This window comes from Equus caballus, chromosome 7 (genome assembly GCF_041296265.1).
Source record: "Equus caballus isolate H_3958 breed thoroughbred chromosome 7, TB-T2T, whole genome shotgun sequence".
In the NCBI taxonomy this organism is placed as follows: Eukaryota; Metazoa; Chordata; class Mammalia; order Perissodactyla; family Equidae; genus Equus; species Equus caballus.
This window is the reverse complement of record NC_091690.1, coordinates 17,144,522-17,170,506: the sequence shown is the minus strand read 5'-3', so window position 1 is coordinate 17,170,506 and position 25,985 is coordinate 17,144,522. Positions and strand designations below refer to the sequence as shown.

Genomic DNA, 25,985 nt, shown 5'->3' with positions numbered 1-25,985 from the left:
ACTGGCAGCCAGCTCAGGTTTCTGCAGCTGCCTGAGTGTAAGGTACCAGCCTAGACCCCTGTGGCTGACCACTACCACTGTGTGCACACTTGGGGCTAGCTCCTCCAGGTGTGAACTTGCATGCTGCCGACTTGATGCCCATCACCAGCCTCCACTGCTGTGTGCATGTCCTGGGGGAGACTGTGCAGCAACAGGAGAGCATGCCATACAGCTAGGCTCCCTGCAGCTGCTTCTGGGCCGGGACCAGGCCCTCTCTTCTGTCACTGGCCTGTATCACTGTGCTTACGTGCAGCTAGCCCCACTAGCTGTGTACCTGCACATGTCTTCTCTGACCCCCACCCCTGGCATCCGCTGCCATATGCCTGTGGTGAGACGCAATAGTTATGGTAGTGCATGCTGATAGCCAGGACCCCTGCAACTGCCAGTGCACCTATAGTTGACTTTGGCCCTCACTGCCTGCCCTGGCTCCCTCCACTACATGTGTGATTGCAGCTAGCCCCTGCCACTACGTAGACAGCTGCAGCTGGCCCCCACATCCAGCATATTCACACCACTGGCTCTGGCCACTACCTCCCCTTGTCCTTTTCCCTAGCTGCTGAACCTGGAGGCAGTGCTGAGGACCCCAACAGCCCTTGCAGCCTCTATGGACCCATGGCACCTGCCAAGGATCACATAGTTGTTTATGCTGTGGACCCCAATGGCTTGAGCCAGGGGGCCACCACACTCCCCTGGACCTGGTGCTGCCACATGCTTACACTTGACTCCATGCACCATTAGAACCGGGTCTAATGTTCCAGCATGCCCAGCTTGCCTCCACCTGCAGGTGAACATTTTCATTTACTAAAGTTAGTCCATAAAGTCTGGAAGAGGTGAGTACTTCTTCAAATGAGCAGACATCTGTGCAAGACTACAGGGATAATGAAGAATCAGGGAAACTGACTCCACCACAGGAATAAAATACACCTGCAGTAACTGGCCCCAAAGAAAAGGAGATACAGGAGTTACCTGACAGAGAATTCAAAATAATTGCTCTAAAGATGCACAGAGAGCTATAAGAGAACACAGATCCACAATTAATGATATCAAGAAAACAATACAAGAACAAAATAGGAAATTCAACAGAGAAAGAGAAAACATAAAAAAGAACAAAACGTGAATTTTGGAGCTGAAGAATACAATGACTGAACTGAAGAATTCAATAGAGAACTTCAACAGCATACTAGAGCAAGTAAAGAAAGAATCAGTGAGCTCAAAGCAGAACATTTGAAATTATCCAGTCAGAGGAGCAAAAAGAAAAAGAATGAAAAGGAATGAAGAAATCCTGTGGGTCTTATGAGACACCATTAACAAAAACAATCTATGCGTCATAAGAGTCCCAAAGAAGAAGAGAGGGAGAAAGGGGCAGAAAACTCATTTAAAGAAATAATGACTGAGAGCTTCCCAGATCTGGGGAAAGATTTGGACATCCAAGTTCATGATGTTGGGAGTGACGTCAGCATCGTGGTGGTGTGAGCTTTCCCAGTAATGTCTCCCCTCCACCATACAACAAAAAGGCATTCATACTCCAACAGAGGACATCCAAACACAACAGAAAGGTCTGAGGAACCCATGCAGCCATACAACGGAGGGCAGAGAGGCTGGAGTTCCCCTTGGAGGAGGTAGAACAGGGTAAGAGAAAACTTCGCTCCCTCCTCAAAAGCCTGGGATCTGGGACCTAGGGTGGCCTCTGGGAGGGAAGGCATGGGGGAGGGAACGTTTGTTTGTGGGAACACCAAAGATCCCTGAAGGCCCTCGCAGCCTAAGGGAAAGCCCCTACCGAGATGAAAGCTAACATGAGGGTGACCTCATCAAGCCAACACCCCAGGAAAGCAGATAGCGAGGGCAGAGCAAGAAAACCCCAAGAGCACACAGAAGAAAGCGCCCCTCCCCGCTGCCGGCCCAGCAGAGGTTCCAGTGCCTGGGATCTCTGCAGAACACAGAGGGCTCAGAATACACAGCTCTTGACCCCCAGCCAGTGGTGATAGGCAGTAACTGCGACCAAATAAAACCATGATGTGCAAAAACAGAGCCACACTCTCTAGCAGTATCAAAAATAATATTAAATCTCCAGACCAGAGTGAAAATGACAAGTACCCAGAAATCTGTCTTGAGGACACAGAAATATGTAATATAAATGATAGGGAATTCAAAATAGCTATCATCAAAAAACTCAATGAGTTAAAAGAGAATGTAGAGAAACAATTCAGTGAGTTCAGGAGCTGCTTCACAAAAGAGATTGAAACCATAAAGAAGAATCAATCAGAAATATTGGAGATGAAAGACATAATGGAAGAGATAAAACCAAATATGGGTTCCTGGAACGCTCGACCAGACATCATAGGGGAACAAATTAGCATAATTGACGATAGACATCTTGAAATACTCCAGATAGAGGTGAGAGAACTCAGACTAAAAGGGAGTGAAGAAAGTCTCCCAGAAATATCTGCCTCAATTAGGAAATGCAACATAAGCATTATAGATATTGAAGAAGGAGAAGAGAAGGAGAATGGAGCAGAAAGCTTGTTCAAAGAAATAATAGCAGAGAAATTCCCAAGGCTAGGGAAGGAGATGGAAATCTATGTGGAAGAGGATACCAGATCTCCTAAATATGTCAATGTAAAAAGACATACTGCAAGGCATATAGTAGTGAAACTGGCAAAAGTGAATGACAAAGAAAAAATACCAAGGGCAGCAAGGAAGAAGAAAATAACCTACAAAGGAACCCGTATCAGGCTTTCAGCATATTTCTCTGCAGAAACCTTACAGGCTAGGAGAGACTGGAATGACATATTGAAATCTTTGAAGGACAAAAATTTTCCGCCAAGAATACTCTATCCAGTGAAAATATCCTTCAGATATGATGGAGAAATAAAAACTTTCCCAGATAAACAAAAGCTAAGGGAGTTCATAGCCACAAGACCCCTGCTCTCTCCCCACCCCCGCCCAAGAAATCCTCGAGAAGGCCCTCATACCTGAAAACAAAAAGAGAGAGAAAGGGGTTACAAAGCACAGAATAAGGAGATAAATAGGTAGACAAAATCAGAAATTTAGCTATAAATCAGAACAGGTTAGCAAATACTCAAGAATAGCATTAAAGATAAAGGGAAGGAAAACACCAAAAACAAAGATAGTGTTGTCATTTTAATCACAAACTCACAACACAAGATGGAATAAGATGTGAGAAAAACTTAGGAGGAGAAGAGGAAAGGAACTGAATTGGTTTAGTCTAAGGAAATAAGGGCCATCAGAAAATAGACTATCTTATCCATGAGATTTTGAATACAAACCTCATGGTAACCACTAAACAGAAAAGCAGAACAGAGACACAAATAATAAATAAGGAGAAAACAAAGAAACCCAACATAAAAAACTGCATAACTCAATTGATAGACCAAAATACACAGGACGAGAAACAAAGGAAATGCAGGAGAACTGGAAAACGAGTGGTAAAATGACAGCATTAAGCCCTCATGTATCGATAATCACCCTAAACGTAAATGGATTGAATTCTCCAATAAAAAGACACAGAGTGGAGAGATGGATTAAAGAACAAGACCCAACAGTATTCTGCCTCCAGGAAACACATCCCAGCTCCAATGGAAAACACAGGCTTGTAGTGAAAGGATGGAAGATGATACTCCAAGCTAGTGGCAAACAGAAGAAAGCAGGTGTCACAATACTTTATCAGACAAAGTAGACTTCGAGATAAGACAGGTAAAGAGAGACAGAGGGGCAGTATATAATGATTAAGGGGACACTTCACCCAGAAGACGTAACACTTATAAATATCTATGCACCCAACACAGGATCACTAAAGTACATAAAGCAACCATTAACAAACCTAAAAGAACGGTATTAATAATAATGCAATAATAGTAGGGGACCTCAACAATCCACTCACATCATTGGATAGATCATCCAGACAGAAAACCAACAAGGAAACAGTGGAATTAAATGAAAAGCTAGACCATTGGACTTAATAGGGAGATATAGAACACTCTACCCAAAAAAATCAGAATACATTTTCATCTCAAATGGTGCAAGTTCATGAAGTTAATAGGTCACCCCAAAATTTCAGTCCAAAACCATCTTCTTCAAGACACAATATAATAAAACTCTAAAGTCAAAGAAAAATTTTAAAGCATCAAGAAAAAGAAAATTTCTTTCAGACAAAGGAAGCTCTATAAGTCTATCAGTGGATTTCTCAGCAGACCTTTCAGGCCAGGAGAGAATGGGATGGTATATTCAGAGTGCTGAAAGAAAGAAACTGGCAACCAAGAATACTTTACCCGGCAAAGATGCCCTTCATAAATGAAGGTGAGATAAAGACTTTCCTAAAGAAACAAAACCTGAGAGAGTTCATCACCACTAGAACTGCCTTCAAAGAAATGCTGAAGGGAGTTGTTTAGGATGAAATGTAACATGAAAACGTATGCTATATATAACACACTACTAAAGGTGAGTATATAATCAGATTCACAATGCCCTAATACTGTAATATGGTGATGTGTTAAGCACTTAACTCTAGTATAAAAGTTGAAGGACAGAAGTATTAAAAACAGCTGTAGCTACAATAATTTGTTAATAGATTCACAATATAAAAAGTAAAGTATGACATAAAAAACATAAAATGTTGGGGTTACGGGAATAAAAGGGTAGAGTTTTCTGTGAGATCAAAGTTAAGTTGTTATTACCTGAATATTCACTACATAATTAATGAAAAGAGAACAATCAAAAATATCTTGACAAAAAAAGGAAATGTGCATCTATTATCATACTGTATATATGCATCTTAGAGTATGGATGATAGTGTATTAATTATGATTTCTTAGAAGATAATAGGTATATAGTAACTTCTTTCTGGAAGTTTATTCCTTCAAAATCATAGAACTAAAGAATATTCGATTCCAGAACGGGGTTTTACTAATCTTGCTTAACCTTCTACATTTTACTGATGAGGAAACTAAGAGAATTAAATGGCTTATGCAAGGCTAAGTAACTCTTCCAAGTTCCCACGGTTAATGAGTTGCAAAAGCCAGCACCAGAAGCCTCAACTTTTAACTCCCAGTCCAGCTTTTTTCATTAAACAGTATTGCCTTTCAAATGACTCAGGTTAATGGATAGTTGTTGATTGTTGCCTAAATTTAATTGTCTTTGTACAATTTCAGTGTGTCATTTATTGGTATTTGGGAATAAGTGGTGTGTTTTGCTCTTTCTTAAAATACATTCTATTGACTCCAACATTCTTTAAATATAAACTCTTCCGTTTAAAATCTAAGACGTCAGTGTTTCCTTGACAACGTAAACTTAGGCACATCTTCATGAGATCTATATACGTCTTTCCTCATTAATTTTGTTAGCACCGTGGGCAGTAATTTTATTCTTTTTGTACTTATAGTGCATTAAAAATGGACTGGAGGGGAGGGAAAATGGAAAGTACAAGAGAAGAGTAGGAAGGGAGAGAAAGACTCAAAGTAATTAGATTGTAAGAAAATGATGATTTTATTGTCTAATAAAAGATGCTTGTGTTTCTATTGGTTTTATTTTTTCTGAATTCTTAACACTTAAAGCTTGATCTATTTTCTGATGGAAGTAGTCTTTACGATACAAAGTATGTATTTTCATAATATGTACTAGAACCTAAATTCTTTATTTTTTTATTTTTAGTAAATTGTAATATTAATAGCAAATCTTGAGAGATTAAGTGACATACCTTTCTTAAAGACATGATTAGAGGAAGGTAAGAAATGTCGAAATTGCCAACTCATTGCAGCATCCTTTGATTATTGCAGTTCTCATGATTGCCATTTCCATTCTCAAAGTAGCCATTTCCATTCTCACGGACTTTCATTGATATGGCATGAAATTCACTTCGGAAGAGGGTAATCCAAGAGTGTGAAATCAAGTATATTTTCCTGTGACATCCTCTAAAGAAAATTTGACATTTGGGTGTCATAAAATGATGCAAGTGATATTTAGCTTTTACATGGAACTGAATAAAATAAATTTTGATTTAGTTTGTTCATTTTCTAAAAGATGTAGGCTGGAATCCAGTCCAAGCTGCTTAACGAAATAGTTTTTCTGAACATCGCTTACGATGGGAAGACCAGAAAAATAATTCGTTTGACATTCTTTAGTTCAGGTCCCATTTCCTTTTATATGGTAAAATATACATAACATAAAATTTAACATTGTAACCACTTTTAAGTGTACAATTCAGTGACATGAAGTATATTCACAATGTTGTGCAACCATCACCACTATCCATTTCCAGAATTTTTTCATCATCCCAAACAGAAGGTCTGTACCCATGAAACAATAACTTCCCTTCCCACCCCTGTATCTCCCTTAGCCTCTGTTGATGTCTATTCTCTTTTTGTCTCTATAAATTTACCTATTCTAGGTACCTCATAAACAGAATCATACAATATTTGTCTTTTTATGTCTGGCTTATTTCACTTAGTATAATGTTTTCGTGGTTCCTTGCCTGGTGGGGTGATCCAAACCTTCGTTCTGAAGGTCTAGGCCACTTCGTAGCAGTTCTGCCTTAAGTGAGTTGTTGTAGCTTATTATTGACTTTAATTGTACGCTGTGAGAATACTAAGAGGTGCCCTAAAAGATCTCCTCCATTCAAGATATATTTCCCCTTACCTCTACTGTTTAGTAGCATCCCAGTTTGCCCTTGATAGAATCAATCAGTCTAGCCAGTACTGTAACTCTCTTCTTTGCCTTTTGATTCATTCAGTGGAATGAGGAGCCAGAGTGGCCAGGTGGCAGTCTCAACTTCAAGTTCAATGAGTTGTTGTTATATCCCTTGGTTTCAGAAATATTCCTCCCCTTTGGAATTAAGATCTCTAGACCAGTAGTGACTGAAGTCACAGGGATGGGAAGCAGAAATTTTGCTAGTGTATCAAAAACAGCAGTGGTGAGATGGGTCACTCCTAGTTTTTGTCCATAGGTACCTAGACCTGTGAATCCTGGTTATGGGAGAGATAGCATCATAGTTTGGATGCTGATTTAGAGCCCATACTGCATCCTGGAGGGCTTGCCCTAGCCCCACAAGATGTCACCTAGCCAGCACTTGTAATTTAATTGTGAAAAGGCCAGTGCACTGTTCTATCAAGCCAGCTAGTTCTGGATGATGGGGAGCACAGTGAATTAAATGGGAGTGGACCATTGCCTGGTGGTCATCATTGCATGGTGAATTCAATGGGCATGGACCTATGAAGGCAATGGCCATGGACCCATTGCTGCATTTCATTTGCTGTGAAATTAGTTTTTAGATCAGAAGCGTGTCTGTGATACCATGATGATGTAAGTCCAGAGATGGTAGTTTTGGCAGAAGCATTGCATGCAAGGGCGGCAAATCTATATTCAGAGTAAATTTCTATTCCAGTAGGAACAAAGTGTTGCCTCTTCCATGATGGAAGCAGTCCAGTGTACCCAACCTGCTACCGGTTGGCTGGCTGATTCCCCTGAGGAGTGGTACCAAATCAGGGGTTCATTGTTGATCTCTTTTTGTGGCAGATTGGGTACTCTGAGTGGCTGTGGCCAGATCAGCTTTGATGAGTAGAAGTTCATGTTGCTGAGCCCACACGTGACTTCCATCCCTGCATGACCTCTTTGTTCATAAGCTCATTGGGACAATGGTAGCAGTGGCTAGTAACAAAAGTATTTTTACATGAGTGACACATATCTTTGTAGTCTATCCATTTGGAGAGGTCTTTCCACATATCTCTTTCTTATACCTCCTTATACTAATTCTCTGATTGTGTTCCATCCAGGTCCCTGACCATCCAACCAAACCATTAACCAAGAATCAGTTAGACTTGTACCTCTGACCATCCCTCCCTCCAGGCAAAATGAACAACCAGATGCACTGCTCAAAGATCTTCTTGCTGAGAGGATTTCCCTTCACTACTGTCTTTCAGTGCCATCCCAGAGTGGAGTTCTAGTGTGTTGCAGCTGTCCACTTTTGGGTGGTGCCTCTGTATCATGCACAACCGTGTGTTTATTTAAAAAATGTTAATGTATAACTTATATTTAAATTTTTATAGCTTTTTTTTGAGATCCGGGATCTGGTCAGTGTTTTGTGCATTGTGTTTGGTTATTATGTCTTCACAATATTAGAATCCCAAGACTACCCTCAATTTTGACACCAGCTGCCAGTTCAGGGCTCCCCGGGGCCACCCTCAGGTTTGATATTTCACTACAAGGACTCACAGAATTCACTAAAAGCTGTTATATACACAGTTAAGGTTTATGACAGTGAAGTCAGCAAAGGGAAGAGGTGCATGGAGCTGAGTCTAGGAGAATTCCAACTGTGAAACTTCCATTTGTTCTCTCCCAGTGAGTTGTGGACAGCACTAACTTCTCTTAGCAATAATGTGTGCAGTACGCACAGTGTATTGCCAACTAGTTGAAGCCCCTCCAAGCCTTGGTGTGCAGAGTTTTTATTAGGTTTTGGTCACATAGACATGGTTGATTACCTATGTGGATGACCTTAGTTTCCAGCCCCTTCTGAGGTGGAGCTGATACTGCATGGCTCAGAGACCCCACCGTAAATCACAGTGTTAGCATAGACTATCTGGTGTGGCCCAAGGTGCCGGTAAACGAAGCCACTCTTACCAGGCAGGACATTCCAAGGGTTAAAGATTACTTTCCAGGAGCAGAGGGAAGAATCCAGACCTTTCTTTGGGTAAAGTTAATTCCTTTTTTTTTTTTTTAAACAGCTTTATTGTGACATTATTTGCATACCATACAATTCACCCAGTTAAAGTGGACAAGTCAGTGGTTTTGGGTTTATTCACAGATGTGTTAACGATCACCACAGTAAATTTTAGAACACTTTTCTCACCACGAGAAGAAACTCTATGACATTTAACTGTCACTCCCTAATCCTCTCAGCCTTCCTCTGTCCCCAGACTTATGCAGCTGGGAATCTATTTTCTGTTTTCAGATGTTTTCCTGATCTGGATATTTCATGTGTATGATAGTGGTTTTTGTGATTGGCTTCTTTCACTTAGCATAATGTTTTCATAGTTTATCCATGTTGTAACAAGTGTCAGTACTTCATTTCTTTTCTTTTCTTTTCTTTTTTTTTTGGTGAAGCTTAGCCCTGAGCTAACGTCTGCCGCCAGTTCTCCCTTTTGCTGAGGAAGATTGGCCTTGAGCTAACACCCATGCCCACCTTCCTCTACTTTATACGTGGGACACCTGCCACAGCATGGCTTGATAAGTAGTGCATATGTCTGCGCCCGGGATCCAAACCAGCAAACTCTGGGCCACCAAAGCAGAGCGTGTGTACTTAACCATTATGCCACCAGGCAGGCCTAGTACTTCATTTTTTTTTTATAGTCAAATAATATTCCACTGTATGGATCATACACATTTTGTTGTTCTGTTCATCAGTTGATGGCATTTGGATTGTGTCCATCTTTTGGCTCTTATGAATAATGCTGCTGTAAAGATTCATGTATGAGTTTTTGTTAGACATATGTTTTCATATTTCTTGGGTATATATATACCTAGAAGTGGAATTGTGGGTCATATAGTAACCCATATGTTTAATTATTAATTAATCTATGTTTAATTGCTTAAGAAACTACTAGACTGTTTTCTAAGGCAGCTGCACCATCTTACATTTCACCAGTGGTGTATGAGGGTTCCAGTTTTGCCACATCCTTGACAATACTTGTTTTTGTCTGACTATTTGATTCTTGCCATCCTAGTGAGCGACAAATGGTAACTTCGTTGTAGTTTTGATTTGCATTTACCTGTGCTTATTGGCCATTTGTATATCTTTCTTGGAGAAATGTGTGTTTAGACCCTTTGCCCATTTTTTAATCCAGTTGCTTGTTTTTTTTGTTGTTGAGTTGTAGTTCTTTATATATTCTGGATGTAAGTCCCTTATCAGATACGTGATTTGCAAATATCTTCTCCCATTCTCTGGGCTGCCTTTTCACCCTGTTGATGGTGTCCATTGGTGCGCAAAAGTTTTTAAGTTTGGTGAAGTTCAACGTACTAATTTTTCTTTGTGCCTCTGCTTTTGTTGTCACAACCAAGAAATAATTGCCAAATTCAGTGTCATGAAGCTTTTTCTCCTATGATTTCTTTCAAGAGTTTTAAAGTTTTAACTTTTTCGTTTAGGTCTGTGATCCATTTTGAGTTAATTTTTGTATATAGTGTAAAGTGAGGGTCCAACTTCATCTTTTTGGGGTGTGGATATGCAGTTTAACCAGCACTATTTGTTTAAAAGACTGTCATTTCCTTACTCAGAGTTCTTGGCACCCTTATTGAAAATCATTTGACCATATATGAGAGGGTTATTTCTGGGGTCCCTATTCTATTCCATTGGTCTCTATGTCTGTCTGTATGCCAATATCACACTGTTTTGGTTACTGTAGCTTTGTAGTAAGTTTTAAATTCAGGAAGTGTGAGACCTCCAACTTTTTTCTTCTTCAAGATTGTTTTGGCTATTTGTAGTCCCTTGAGATTCCATACGAATTTTAGGATGGAATTTTTATTTTTGCAAAAAAAATCACTGGGATTTTGATAGGCATTGCATTGAATTTAGTAGATCACTTTGGGTAGTATTGACGTCTTCCCTCCTTTTATCTTTTATTTTTGATGAGAAAGACCAGCCCTGAGTGAACATCTGTGCCATTCTTCCTCTATTTTGTATGTGGGAGATGCCACCACAGCATGGCTTGATGAGCAGTGCATAGATCTGCACCCGGGATCCGAACCTGCGACCCTGGGCCACCAAAGCCAGGTGTGCGGACTTAACCACTATGCCACCGGGCTGGCCCCCCTCCTTTTATCTTATTTGTTTTAATGTTATAACCACTTTACCACATTTTTCTGATTTATTTGGAAACGAGATTCTCAAAGTTTTAAAATTTATTATGTACCATCTTGAGCTTATACCATATCATTAGGTTTTTTAGGACTCTATCTAAATAATGAAGAGGCATATTTTCATGGCTGTTTTCTTTCTTTGTCTCCTTTCCTTCAGCAATTTTTTTCACTTTTGCCCCTCCTAGACTTACTATATTCTCTACTTTCTCTTAACAGTCTGTCAATTAAAAAAATGTTGATTATTATTGCCAAATATAGGAACATGGGTGGGCTGAAGGTCAGATAAATTAAAATAATTTGGATTAAACCCCAAAGAGGAGATAAAGGGGAAGATGCAAATAATTAGAGAGTATAGGAGGAGGGAATTATAGTTATTGTTCTTGGATAGATGAGTACCATATTTCAGTTGTGTTGAGGAATCATTCAGAGTTAATTGGTGAGACTATACTCTATTTAAGTCAAACACTATGTAAATGCAAATTCAGCAGCATCCATGGAACATTGATTTAAAAAACAGAAATATCTTCCATGTACAGAATATTTTACTTGAAATGACTATATTCCCTGGTCAATTAGGAACTGATTTTTGTGTGTGTGTGAGGAAGATTGGCCCTGAGCTAACATATGTTGCCAATCTTCCTCTTTTTGCTTGAGGAAGATTGTCCCTGAGCTAACTTCTGTGCCAATCTTCCTCTATTTTATATGTGGGATGCTGCCACAGCATGGCTTGATGTATGTCTGCGCCTGGGATCTGAACCTACGAACCCCGGGCTCCTGAAGCAAAGTGCGTGAACTTAACTACTATGCCACTGGGCCAGCCCCAGTTATGAACTGATTTTTAATAAGTGTTTTTATAGTAATATATCATATGAAGACACAGTTATATATAGAAGTGTATATTCTGCTCCTACTAATATATTTTAGAACATAAATACCTATTAGGTATTTATGTTCTCTTGGAGAGGTACCTTAAGTCAATTGGGTATATTTATTCCAGATGAAATTTAAGTTTTCTTCTGATTCTCTATTCTTCTTCAAAGGCTATGTTCAAAATATACCCTTTCTGTGTTAAAGATGGTTTTCCTAAGTGAGAGAGGCTCACTATGTACCAGGTACTGTTCAGTTTTATAGTCAGATCAACCTATGTTTGATTCCTCATTCTCTCTCATAATAGCTATGGGGTTTTGGTTAAGTTATTTAGTCTCTCTTAGCCTCGGTTTTTTAATCTGTCAAGTGAGAATGACAGTTCCCATTTTGGAGGGATATTCGGATGAGAGATGACTTAAAGGTTTTATTAATACTTAGCACGTAGTTGGTTACTATCATGAAAAAGATTAGTGACCTCTTCTGATATTTTTCAAAATGTAATATGTTATAGTTGAGATAAAGGTCTGAAGTTAAAATAATAATTTGTAAGTCAGGGCAGTTCACTAAATAGACCACCTGAAAGAATAGAAATATATACAAAGATTAATATTGAGAAAAAGAAGTTAAAAGAAGCTAATGTGCTCTGAGAAATACCTTACTAAAAATAATGTTTTCTATCTGATTCTATCAATAATGACATTTTAGAAATTTTCTTCCATTCACATTCTGTTTCTTTTCTTTTTCTAGTTTTTTAAGGTGGAAGTTGACATCACTGATTTGAGGCCTTTCTTGTTTTCTAGTATAGGTATTTAGTGTTATAATTGTCCCTCTGAGTTCTGCTTTAGCTACATCCCACAAATTCTCATACATTGTATTTTTGTTTTATTGCATTTCAAAATATTTTCTAATTTTCTTTTTAAATTTTTTGTTGATCCATGGGTTATTTGGAAATGTGGTATTTCATTTCCAAATACTTGGCAGTTTTCCAAATATATTTCTGCTATGACTTCTGGTTTAATTCCATTGTGTTCAGTGCACATATGTTATGTTACTTGAATGTTTTTTGAGACTTGTGTTATATCCAAGAATGTCATCTATTTGGTAAGTGTTCTATGTACACTTGAGAAGAATGTGTATTCTGCTGACGTTGGTTAGAATATCTGTCAGTGTCAGCTCAGGTTGGTTGATAGTTTAAGTCTTCTGTATGCCTATTGATTTTCTACTTGTTCTATCAATTTTTAGAGAGTGATAATTAAATGTCTGACTACAGTTGTGGATTTGTCTATTTCTCCTGCAGTTCTGTCAACTTTTGCTTCATATATTTTGAAACTATTATTAGATACATAAAATGTAAGATTTTATTTCCTGTTGATGATTTGACTTTTATCATTATGAAATGACCTCCTTTATTCTTCCTAATACTCTTTGCTTTGAGATCTACTTCAACTGACGTGAATAGAGCCACTCCAGCTTTCTTCAAATCTTTTAAAATGTCTGCTAAGATCTAACAATCTTGTTATTGCTTTGTATTTGATAATAAAGAAAAATAGTTATCTTTTTGGTCCTTAGTAGACTAAGTAGAACTTAGAACTTAGTCTAATGGAAGAAAAACACAGGTTAATGAGCAATTATACAGTGTGGTCATCATGAGACTGATGGGAGTACAGTACTGGAGGAGCTTGGAAGATGTAGGAAAGTTCTTTCATGGAGGTGACAACTAAATCTAAGCCTCAGATTGAAAAATGAGTTGGAGTAGAAAGGCAAAATTGGAGGCAAAATTAGTCAGAGAACAGTATGTGCAAAGCATGAAGATAACAGTAGTTTTGGGGACTGAAACTAGGGTGGCTCGAGCATAGAGTTTGAGTAGGGTTGTGATCAGGTGTAATTGGAGAGTTCATCAATGCCAGATGATGAAGAGAATTGTAATAGTAATTAACAGTGGCTCACATTTGTGAGTGCTTACTGTGTGATTGAGATAACCCTATTAGATAATATTGTTCTAACCATTGTAAAATGAGGAAATTAAGTATAGAGAGAACACAGAGAGATTAAATAACTTGCCCGAGGTTATACAGACAGGAGCTGGAATTTTACTGTGTCATCCTGACTGTAGAATGCAAGCTTTTAACCACTGTGCCTTTCTGTGTCTATGATGTAGTAGGCCAGACTAGAGTTTGAACTTGATCCTGTTCACAATGTGGAACTCTTTAAGGATTTTAAGCAGGGACATAAATAAAATAAGGAAATACTGTTTGTATTTTCTGTTTTTAAAAGCATCGCCCTGCCTACAGGTATGACTTAGTATACTACAGTACAATAAAATCTTTACTACTGCCTTCTACTCCCCACTACTCTTATTTTGGTTTTTCAGTTTATGGGAAAAACAGATGGAGACTATTATACTCTGGATGACATGTTCGTCTCCAAAGCAGCTGAGAGAGAACGTTTTGGTGAAGAGGAAGAGAATCAGAGGAAAAAAGCTATTGCTGAGCACCAGAGTCTTGCTGCACAAATGGAAAAGTGTCTGTATTGTTTTGACAGCTCTCAGTTTCCCAAGCACCTTATTGTTGCAATAGGTGTTAAGGTAAGAAATATAACATTTATTGCCCTAAAAAAGTGATTTAGTGGTATATGTGGATTTGCCTCTTCATACTCTTAATATGATTCCTAAGGAATCTGTCTTCTCTTATTCTGTGTTTCAAATATTTTTCTTTCCTAAGTTCCCATGATTCTTAGAATCTTCTTTAGAGTGAGTATAAATATTTAAATGACATGAAGCTCACATTTTGCATGATTCTACTTTTTAGAGAGCATTGGTTAGTGGTTAAGGCCCTGGATTTTGGAGCCAGACTAGCTGGATTCAAATTCTGGCTCTGCCATTTACCAGCTATGTGACCTTATTTTCATGACAGCACCTGATTCTCAGTATTAAAATCACTTCAAAGATACTCAATCTAAAGTAGCTTCTGCTTCTTTCCTTACTTTCTCATAGAACCTATTTGTTTTTTCATAGAATAGCTCGTAATTTGAAGAAGTTTATTGTATTTTGTTTTACTTGTTTATTGGGTCTCTGTCCCAATAGTCTGTATGTTCCATGAGGACATAGATAACTTACTCATCATGGTATACCAAGCATCTGTTCTGTTGTATACCAAGCATGTATGTTCACAGTCACTTATTTCAATAAATATCAATTATAGCTTATTTAATAGTCACTAGTAATAGTCATTTATTTCAATAAATATTTGGTGATTTAATTCTTATATTAAGTAAATAATTATTGTGTACCTGATATATACTGGACCCTAGTTAGTCACTAGGGAAAAGTAGAGACTCAGGTATGTGTGGAACTTGTATTTTAGTGAAATAGGGCAGAAAGTAAACAAGGTAGTAATTGTTCTGATTTAAGAAAGTGTTAATGTCATAAAGCAAATAAAGTGAGGAAATGGGATAAAATGATGGGAGAGTATTTTTTGAAGAGGTAGTCTAGAAGGCTTCTCTGAGGAGGTGTTTTAGTAAAGATATGAAAGATGGAAGGGATATGCAACATGAAGATATGAATGAATAATGTTTTAGGAAGGGGCATCAGTGAATGAAAAGCCTTGAGGAAGAAGTGAGCTTTAGCATTCATGGAACAGAAAGACCATTGTAGCTGAAGTGGAGTGAGTGAGAAAAGTGATAGGAGAGAAAGTTGAGTGAATGAATGCTAGTTTCAGGAACTACTAGTTTGAGGAATATACATATATATATTTATTTATTTGTTGTGTATGCAAACACACACAATCATGCGTACACACACTTTTGTATCCAAAGAATTGGCTTTTCCATTCTAATTCTAGTCTTTAATATCTTTAGGTCATTGAGACAGTCAGTTTATCAGTTTGAATTTTGGTTTCTTTGACTTTATTTCCTTACCCTTCTTTTTCTTCTCCTTTCTTTCCCTTCATACTTTAGCAAAAAGGTAATGTAAAAATTCTGTTCAAAATTTAATCAATTAAGGAAAAAATACACACCTTAACCAGTTATTTGTATTTTTCTCCATTCTTTTCCAGACCTTTACATAAGCATTTACATTTTTATAATTCTGACGTTATGTATAAATATTTCATTCTCCTTTAGTCTTATCCTACCTTTAAGAAATGTAAAAATAAATGTGAAGTAATACTTAAATTTCTCCTACAATGCCTTAGGAGAAGTTTGGATTATTTTCAATGACTTCATTGTCTTTAGTGCTCTGAAGAAGACAGGCTGGGTCCAGGGAGGCACAGAGGTGTTAAGTGTATAAACCTTTTGTTAGCCTCCTGCTTTATAGGCTGCGTCCCAAAGTTGGCATTTCTCAATTCACTGGCCACAGGAAACCATTAGTCAATAATAGACATTTCTGTTTCTGCAACTGGTACTACTCTCATACATTCCTTTTCCCTTCCCAGTTTTCCTCTTCTGCTGTGAGGTAATCTACGTTTTCCAATTAGTCATTTCTTTTTTTTTTTTTTTTTAAGGAAGATTAGCCCTGAGCTAACTGCCACCAATCCTCCTCTTTTTGCTGAGGAAGCCTGGCCCTGAGCTAACATCTGTGCCCATCTTCCTCTACTTTATGTGTGGGACGCCTACCACAGCATGGGTTGTCAAGTGGTGCCATGTCTGCACCCGGCATCTGAACCGGCGAACCCTGGGCCACTAAAGTGGAACGTGTGCACTTAACCTCTGTGCCACTGGGGCAGCCCCTCCAATTAGTCATTTCTAATGGTATTAAATTCTTCTCTTTGCCCTCAACTTACTGAGAGTTGGCTGATCTCTTTCTTCCCTCTTGAACTCGTCTTTTTGTTCTGGATTCATTTTGAAACCATTTGAGTCTCTCCTTTCTCCACCTATGCTTTAATATGCTATCTTTGCTGTAGAAACTACCATCTGCCATCAGCCTTTCATCTGTGAATATTTTAATATAGAAATATTTGAAATATTGATTACAAGGAATTCATCAATTTCCAACAATATCTGAATGCCTGTCCCATCCATTGTAGCTAATAGGTTATTTTATTAATCTGAATAAACAATAACAGATTATTCCTTTTAGTTATTACCTAAGTTAATCATATGATTATGAGTTTCTAGGGAATTATTTTGCTGTTGAATGGAAATAATAAGCAATATTTCAAAGCAATTCAGTAATTCTTACTCAGCTTGAATTTCTAATATTTAAAGTTAATATCTTAAATCCAAATGTGTTAATGAAACTATATTAGTAGTCATTGGAGTCAGACAGTTAATTGGGGCCGGCCTGATAGCGTCGTGGTTAAGTTCATGTGCTCTACTTTGGCACCCTGTGGTTTGCGAGTTCAGATCCCAGGTACAGAACTACACCTGCCTTATCAAGCCATGCTGTGGTGGTGCCCCACGTACAAAATGGGGGAAGACTGGCACAGATGTTACCTCAGCGACAATCTTCCTCAAGCAAAAAGAGGAAGATTGGCAACAGATGGTAACTCAGAGCCAATCTTCCTCACACACAAAAAAGAAAAAAAGAAGAGACAGTTAAACAACTTTGTAACTTTCTAGTCATCAGCTATGCCTGCCTTCTCCCTCCTTTTTAAAATAAAAGTCATCTATCCACCTCCTTGTCTTAACACTGTGCTTTTTTGAAAAAAAGACTTTTTTAGAACAGTTTTAGATTTATAGGAAAATTGAGAATGCAGTTCCATATACCCCACACACAGTTTCCTCTATTCTTAGCATCTTACATTAGTCTAGTAAGTTTGTTACTATTTATGAATCAGTACTGATACTGTTTTTAATTGTGTATATGATTGTGATTTTACTGTAAATTTAGGTAAATATCCATATCGACTCCTACTTTGTCCTCTCTCAGTGAAATTTAAAAAATTTGCATTGTTTTGTTAAATAAATAAATATTGTCTGCCGTTAAATTTTCTCTAGCTAAAACCTTACAAAAAATAATAGAAAACAAGATTAAGCCTCTTTGCAGAATATTATTTATGCTTCTCATGAACACTCTTTGCTCACAACATACATACTAATTGGCCTTTTTTTTTAAGACAGTTTATGTATAATGGAGAAACAGCACCAGCTTATAGGTAATACATATGTATAAATAAACAGAACTTAACCAGAGCAGTAAAGCCATAGAGAGGTCATTTCTTTCTCTCTTAATTAGGTTAATTCTATTTGCTCAGCCAGTAGCAAAAGGAAGGCCCAATTAATAGGCATATCTATCATTACCAGGCCATGTATCTTTTTATTCTTGCAAAAATTGTGTTATTTCAAGGTCTTTGAAAGCATTTAGCTTCCGCAGATTGAGGATAAAGTTCCATTCATTCTGCCCTTAGGTAAACTTAATCTTTGTGTGATTAAACAGTTAAACATTAAGACTTACACTCTAAATGCCTAATTTATTAAAAGCTCTCTTCACGGCTTTTTAAAGTCTAAAAATATTAAATATCTATGAATATTAAAATAAAATATGTTGCTTATAAGCAAGTATACTTTATTAAATGTTAGGTGAGCCCTACTAGGGGCTCATCTGTCACAATTGAGAATAAAAGGTAGTAACATTTCATCTTTGGACTTTTTTCCCCCAGGTTTATTTATGTTTACCCAACTGTCGGTCTCTTACTGAGGGGCACTGCCTGATAGTCCCTTTGCAGCACCATAGAGCAGCTACCTTATTGGACGAAGACATCTGGGAGGAAATTCAGGTCAGCATGATAATGCTCATTATCATTGGAATGCTCATGAGCAACTTGTGCAAACTATGGTGATAAATTCTAACAAGTTTTATATGTTCATATGGTGGATGCCAGTGCAGTAAATAATTTAAAGAGGAAACTATGCAAATTTGGTTTTCAGAATTATTTTGGGACTTTTCTGGAATGCCTTTTAAAAATTTATACATGCAAAACTGATTTAACTTAGAGCAAAATACAGTGCCAAAAAGATTCTAAGTAATACAGAAATCTAGTCTGTTTTATATTTTTGTAAGACATTAAGCTACTTGATGAAAAACATTGATAGATGAAGAAGAAACTTATTCATTTCAACAGATACTGAGTACATGAATATAAGGTATTACAGGTGCTGTGAGAAATGGAGAGATAAAATCATTCATTGATTTTGGCCAAAGGTAGTGTAGATTCTAGTACAGCTTGTATTATAGTTTAGCAGATTTTGTAAGCCAGCTGCATTATGGAAAATTGAATGAGGGAGGAAAAGCCAAATTGTTTTGTGCAAATAATGGTATTATGGCTCTTTTTGTGAGATAAAAGAAAAAGTTGTAGAAGTTGTAAATTATTGTAAGATATCAAGTGAATAAATATCTGAATTCTAGCTTATTTTAAAAAATGTAGCTTTTTGGATATTTGTTTTTACTTTCAAATATGTACAAAAACTCAAATTAATTATGGCCTGATGAATATCCTTATGGTCATTCATCTCTTTTATAGAATATATACAAAAAATGATTTGACTTAGCAAAAAATATTGTTTGCAAATGCAGGAGCCACTTCTTTCAAGTGGTCTATCACCATCCTTTAGTAACATTTAATTTTAGACCTTATATTTGATAGAAAATGCCAAGATAAGTTTCAGCAGAGCATATGGGAATAATCACAAATTTTGAATGAATATTATCCATATTTTTAGTTTTATTAAATATGTAGTGAAACTTGGTCTCCTTTAAATTTATTCTCATCAGTTTGACAAATGTGCTTGAACATATGTCATAGTCAGACACTGTAGGTCGATTTTTTAAATATCCCAAATCGGCGATGTGGTGGTAGGTTTGTTGATGCCCATCTAAGTGGGCTTCACTATGGAATGATGTATATATAGGGACATTTCATTGGGAAACTTCTGGTGTTGGTACCTTTTCTTGGTGTTAGTCAGATCCTCCAGAAAAGTCTTTCAATCTCTTGCCTAGAGCATCTAAGTCTCCTTGCCAGAGTTCTGGGAGCTGTGTCAGGGAAGACGGCTGGAGGCAGAATGTTGAATATTTAAGAACGTTAAGTAACATTTCCTATAATGCCCCTGTTTTCCGACTGTATGCCCTCAGCTGTGTCTGGTTTTCTGAGTCCAGTAACTTTATCCTTTACCTTCTCCCAAGGATAATCCTGTAGTGTTCTGCTGGTGTGGAGCAGGGCATCTGGCATGTCAGTTGCTTTTTTTCCAAAAGACTTTCATCTCTTTCACCACACCTTCACCTCTCCTTCCATAAGGACTTGGTGCTGCTGATTCCTGAGCCTTTTGAGAAGTGTGCAGTGCAACATGGCTTTATCCTTTACTATCCCTGCTAGCCCCTCCCCCACACCACCCAGGTATGAGCCAGCTGTCTAGTGTTTAAGTCAGATATTGCAGGGTGATCTGATTTTCATTGTTTCGTCTCTCATTCTGGTTGTTCCAGTTGGTTTGTACTGTTTTAAAAATTAGTGTCAGTTTTGAGGGGTCAATCCATGAAGGGTATAGAGGTAAATGCGTATATTCTATCCTATCTCATAACATTTATCTTTGGATAACTTTATCTTTAGATATATTCTTTTTAGAAATCTTGAATAAATTATAGTATTAATATTACATGGTCAGCCCTAAATAGCTTGATTTTTTTTTTTTTTTAAAGATTTTATTATTTCCTTTTTCTCCCCAAAGCCCCCCGGTACATAGTTGTATATTCTTCGTTGTGGGTTCTTCTAGTTGTGGCATGTGGGACGCTGCCTCAGCATGGTCTGATGAGCAGTGCCATGTCCGCGCCCAGGATTCGAACCAACGAAACACTGGGATGCCTGCAGCGGAGCGCGCGAACTTTACCACTCGGCCATGGGGCCAGCCCGTAAATAGCTTGATTTTTTAAGGAAAATACCTAATTTTCATTTCAGTTTTTTCTTTTCTTTTTTTTTTTTGGTGATGAAGATTGGCCCTGAGCTAAATCTGTTGCCGATCTTCCTCTTTTTGCTTGAGGAAGATTGTCCCTGAGCTGACATGTGTGCCAATGTTCCTCTGTTTTGTATGTGAGACACTGCCACAGTGTGGCTTGATGAGCAGTATAGAGGTCTGTGCCTGGGCTCTGAACCCATTAACCCTGGGCTGCCAAAGCAGAGCATGCAAATGTAACCTCTACACCACCAGGCTGGCCCCTGAAAACTTTTTACTCATAATTACCTGATTTTTTTGTAATGTGACTTGATACAAATTAAGAATTGCAACAATCTATAGTGTAGCTTACTTATTTATATTGTAAAGAATTTTAGTCCAGATGTGTTAACTAAATGAGGAATGGCCATTAGGTGAGTAATCATACTTTAGAAATATGGAAAATAGTGATTACCCAGAGGATGAAGTGTTTTTTATTTGGAATATGGGAATTTTATATCATCCTCATAACATGGGATCTCTGTATCTCTCTGAAGCATAAAACAGTTTTGGTATATTATGATAATGAACTAAAAAGCTTTATTGTTTAGTAGTCATATAACTTTTAAAAAATGAGTGTTATTTAAATATGTATAGTGTATTTGTTATATTGAGCTGGGGGCAAATCTTGCTTTAATGGAATTGATAATCTCAAATTAGACCATTAAACTCATATTTTAAAATTAAAGTCTTTTGTATACATAGAGGAGAAGAAATACTTAGATGTGTCTGTGTTCTCCTTGAAGCTATTAGTATAATGTTTATATATTTTATAATAGTGAAATTTTTACATCACTACTAATTTAGTACTTTGGAATTTTCATTTATATCATTTATATTATATATTGGAATTACATTTTCATCTAGAATAATCATCCAATGGTTAAACCAGGAAAGGGTCATGAACAAACCTGAAGTAAGGAAATTTATGAGATAATCTTTGGATTATCTAAATTTTTATTATTGTTGGCAGCTGCTTTGTATCCACTTTTTCTCTTCCTCAGAAAAGTTTGGTTTTCAAAGATATAGTTCCACTCTAGTAGTGATTTTCCTTTTTCTAGTATATAGAATTGTCTGCTCCCCACAAAACTAGATAATGAAATAAATAATTGAAAATATTCATAATAAATAAAAATTTACAAACAGTAAGAAAATAGAGACCATCTAAAAACTATGTTATTAAACCAAATTTGTGTATTTTCCCATTTGGTTTTGTGTTTCAATTTGTGATACTAGGCGTGTAAAGATAACTATCTGGGACATACAGTTGAGTAGATTTGAAAAGAGGGGTTAACGGTTGTCACTTTCTGGTTCATCTGCAGCTTTAGTCGTATCATTGATGTCTGTGAATTGTCCATATTATTATTCTTCACTGTTGTTGCAAACAAAACTTAACTCACAGTAGCTTGAGACAGCAAAAGTTAATGTCTTATATCGTAGTCTGATGTAGGCTGGGCAATTCTTCAAGACAGTTTGCCTCCGAGCAGTGATTCAGGTATGCAGCCTCCTTCCATGATAAGGAGTCCTTCTCTTTCAGCCCCTTGGATGGAAGAAAGTGAACATAAGAAAGCACACTACCTCTTAACTGCTTTAACACACAAGTGACACATATCATTTCTACATGCATTACCCAGAACTAAACTTGGCCCCACCTAAGTCTGAGAAAGGCTGGGAAATTTAGTCTCCTTGTACACCCAGGAAGAGGAAAATGAAACTTTCGTAAACACAGCCTTTTTTGGGAAGAGTTTTTATCTGCAGAAATCAGACTGGGGACATGGCAGCTTTAAAATTTGAATGATCAATTTTACTGTATAGATATCTATAACAATATTTTATGTTTTATTTTTTATTGTAATTTAGCCTCAATTGTATGTGCACTTGAATGGTCAATTTTACCATGTAAATATCTATAACAATATTTTATCTTTTATTTTTATCATAATTTAGCCTCAGTTCTATATACACTATCTCCATTAATGTGATTTTATAATGTATAATACCAAAATCAGGGAATTTTAAAAAGGAGAATCAGTTATCTATAATCATCTATAATGATTTATCTAACAATGACTTATATAGTCATATGTCACTTAATGACAGGGATACATTCTGAGAATGTGTCATTAGGTGATTTCATTGTTGTGAGAACATCATAGAATATACTAATACAAACCTAGATGGTATAGCCTCCTACACACTTAGGCTATATGCTACTAATCTTATGGGATCACTGTCGTATATGTGGTCTCTTGTTGACCAAAAAGTCGTTATGCGGTGTCTGACTGTAATGAGATTATGGGTGTAAAGTCTGCAACCCCTTAAGCTGTTAGCCAAGACTTTGAGTTTAACAACAAATTGAGTGTCTAAAGAGCCTATGCTGAATTTATAAATAGCTGTGGTGAGAAATGAAAAGCGAATTTCGTATCTTTTGCTTACTAGGTACCTTTCTAGTTCACTCAAAGTATAATTATTTAATGTTTTTTTTTTTTACTTGCTCTTATTTTATAAGATGAGTGAAAAATAGAAAAGATGAGGGACCAGTAATAAGTGATTAGTGGAGGCCTGGTGGGAGCCCAGAACTCACATCATCTACCTAGCAGTAATAAGCATCCCCTTTTGGGGTATCAACAGAGGCTGAGTGGGGAATCTGAACTTCCAATTCCACATGGCAATTTCTTAACAAAAACTTGATTAAATCTCCAGGAAATTATGCTAAGTGGAATATACCAACCCCAAAAGACTGCATGATTCCATTTATGTAACATTCTTGAAATGACAAAATTAAAGAAATAGAGAACAGATTGGTAGTTGTCAGGGGCTAAGAAATGGGAGTGAGAGTGAATGTGTTTATAAAGGGGCAGCAGGAGGGATCCTTGTAGTGTTGGAATTGCTCTGTATCTTGATTGTATCAATATTAATATCCTGGTTGTGATGTTGTGCTGTGGTTTTGTAAGATGTTACCATTAGAGGAAACTGGGTTAAGGGTACATAGATTTCTCACTACTATTTCTACATGTGATCTATAATCATAATAAAAAAGTTTAAGTAAAATGTTAAAAAGTTATAAATCAAGCTGATAAATCTAAATAAAAATGTTTCACCCTCCTATTTAGACAAATATACTTGAATAACACTCTCCAAGGCCAAGCTCGAATTTAGAATTCTCAGATACTTTGGAGGTCAACACATGGTGGTGTGGGGAGAGTTGCTTTTGGTCCCTACCCTGCAGCCTACTCCTTTTTCTTCTAACCCTTAGCTTCATCCTATACTACAGTTTATCCTGTGAATACATGTGAACATCCTGGACTGCATGTCTAAGCTCCATCCAACCACCTTCTATAAATAGCAGTCCCTCAGGCCTAGGAGTGTGAAGTAAATAAGTAAAGTAGTAAAAAATAGTAAACAGAAAAGGAGGGGGAGGATTTTATAATAATGTTGAGCTCTTTGGGAAAACAGTCTTACTTTCAACTTTAGTACATTTAATTTTCATAAACTTGGTAGGACTGGATTATATGTGAAAATAGGAGACTGCTTGACTATACAAGGTTAGAAGTGAAGGGTCAGCAGAGACATGTAAGGGAACCAGCAAATGAAGATGCTGTAAGCCTAGGGAAACAATTGAAAGTGAATTCCACTTGTCTGTTACTGAGTTTAAGGATGCCTGCTTGCTCAGAGTACCTTTTTTGGCTTCTGGATGTTTTCCTATGATTTTATTGTCAGTTCTGCATGTTTTGAAAATCAACCTAAATTTGATTTCCTTTTCTTATTTTAGTTTTCTGGAACCGTTTCCAGTATATACGTAAAACTGTGTAGAGTGAGTTTCACTTTAAAAAAAAATATTGCTCAAATATGTGAAATTAGATAGTGAATTTAGAAAGTAAAAGTAATTATAAATTAACATTACAAAGTTTAGATATGGCTTACTATTTGTTTTTTATTTTAAAGGGATTTATTGTACTTTTATTATTTTCATATTTTGAATCTCCTCTAAGTGGTTTATTTACCTAGCCATTTTCTTTCTTCAGATGTTCAGAAAATCATTGGTAAAGATGTTTGAAGATAAAGGTTTGGACTGCATCTTTTTAGAAACTAATATGAACATGAAGAAACAGTATCATATGGTTTATGAATGCATTCCTCTCCCAAAGGAAGTGGGTGATATGGCTCCTATCTATTTTAAGGTATTTATGGATAGTCTTTACATGTGTACTTATTATTTTGCTACACTGCTGTTCTATGAATACAGTTACCTTAATTCTTATATTTTTTCTCCCATATACTTATATTCAATTTTATATCATGTAAAGAGATTAAGTAAAGCACAAAAAGTTCTCTGTATAAATTTCTTTAGAAAGAAATTTGGGATTTGACCTTTAAAAAGCATGCTTATTTATAAGTATGAACATACTATCAAGTGGTAATTTACAGTTTCTATTTTAATTTCTCATTTCTCAAATAAAAAATCAAGGTTTTGCCTTCAAGTCCTTTCAAGTCAAAATTATAGTCATAACTCTAGAAAACTTACTGAAATTCACAAGAGTCGAAGATAATACATACAAACAGTACAAACTACAATTGTTGAGACAAGATATTGCTGTAAGTTCTGGTATTTAATACCTCATCATGCTATTTGTAAAAGGAAACTAATATTTCACCTTGACTTACGTTTTTGGACAATGAATGACTAGAGTTCTTAATTGTGTCATTATAGTATTCAGGCAGCTTTTACTAAATAGCATATGTTTGATGCTGACCTGAATATAATATAATTTATAGACTAATATAAATGTATAAATGTAGAATCATATATGAAATATAACATGTGCAATGAAAAAAGAAGGTAATGTTTTGTGAGGTAGTATGGGAATCTTGCAAATGCAACATTTAGGCAGTATAAGATGGTAAAGTTTATTAACATGGACTGTCAATCCCAACAATAGTGAGGTGGTGAAAACTTTACTTTCTTTCTCTAGAAATTTTTAAAAACAATCTAATTATTTGATTTGAAGAATGGTATTAAAAAGATAATCCCAGACCCATGCTATTCTTATGTTAAACAAAATCAGTTGAGAAAGAGATTATTATATTTTTATTCAATCTTGTTTTTTATTCCCTCAGTAGAGCCTTAGATGATTGTGACTATAGGCATTGAGGTATAGGGCACAACATAGAGCAGTCACTGTTGCTTATGTTGGATGACAGAAATGTCATCTCTTAGCAGAATGGTGTGTCACTTTTCTACACTAAACCTTTTATATGCTCATTAAAGATACATTTATTTGGTTTGGCTTTGATTTTATAGT

The 25,985-nt window shown here is 36.7% G+C and overlaps 1 protein-coding gene across 6 annotated transcripts in view; it reads left to right on the top strand.

Annotated features, from left to right (window-relative positions):
• CWF19L2 (CWF19 like cell cycle control factor 2) overlaps positions 1-25,985 on the top strand; it is a 115,042-nt gene that overhangs the window by 76,547 nt on the left and 12,510 nt on the right. For all 6 annotated transcript variants that reach the window (XM_014741257.3, XM_014741258.3, XM_014741259.3 and 3 more), the window contains exons 13-15: positions 14,138-14,350; positions 18,363-18,479; positions 24,708-24,863. In XM_014741257.3, the coding sequence (XP_014596743.3) occupies positions 14,138-14,350; positions 18,363-18,479; positions 24,708-24,863 (486 nt within the window). The remainder of the gene's footprint in view (positions 1-14,137; positions 14,351-18,362; positions 18,480-24,707; positions 24,864-25,985) is intronic.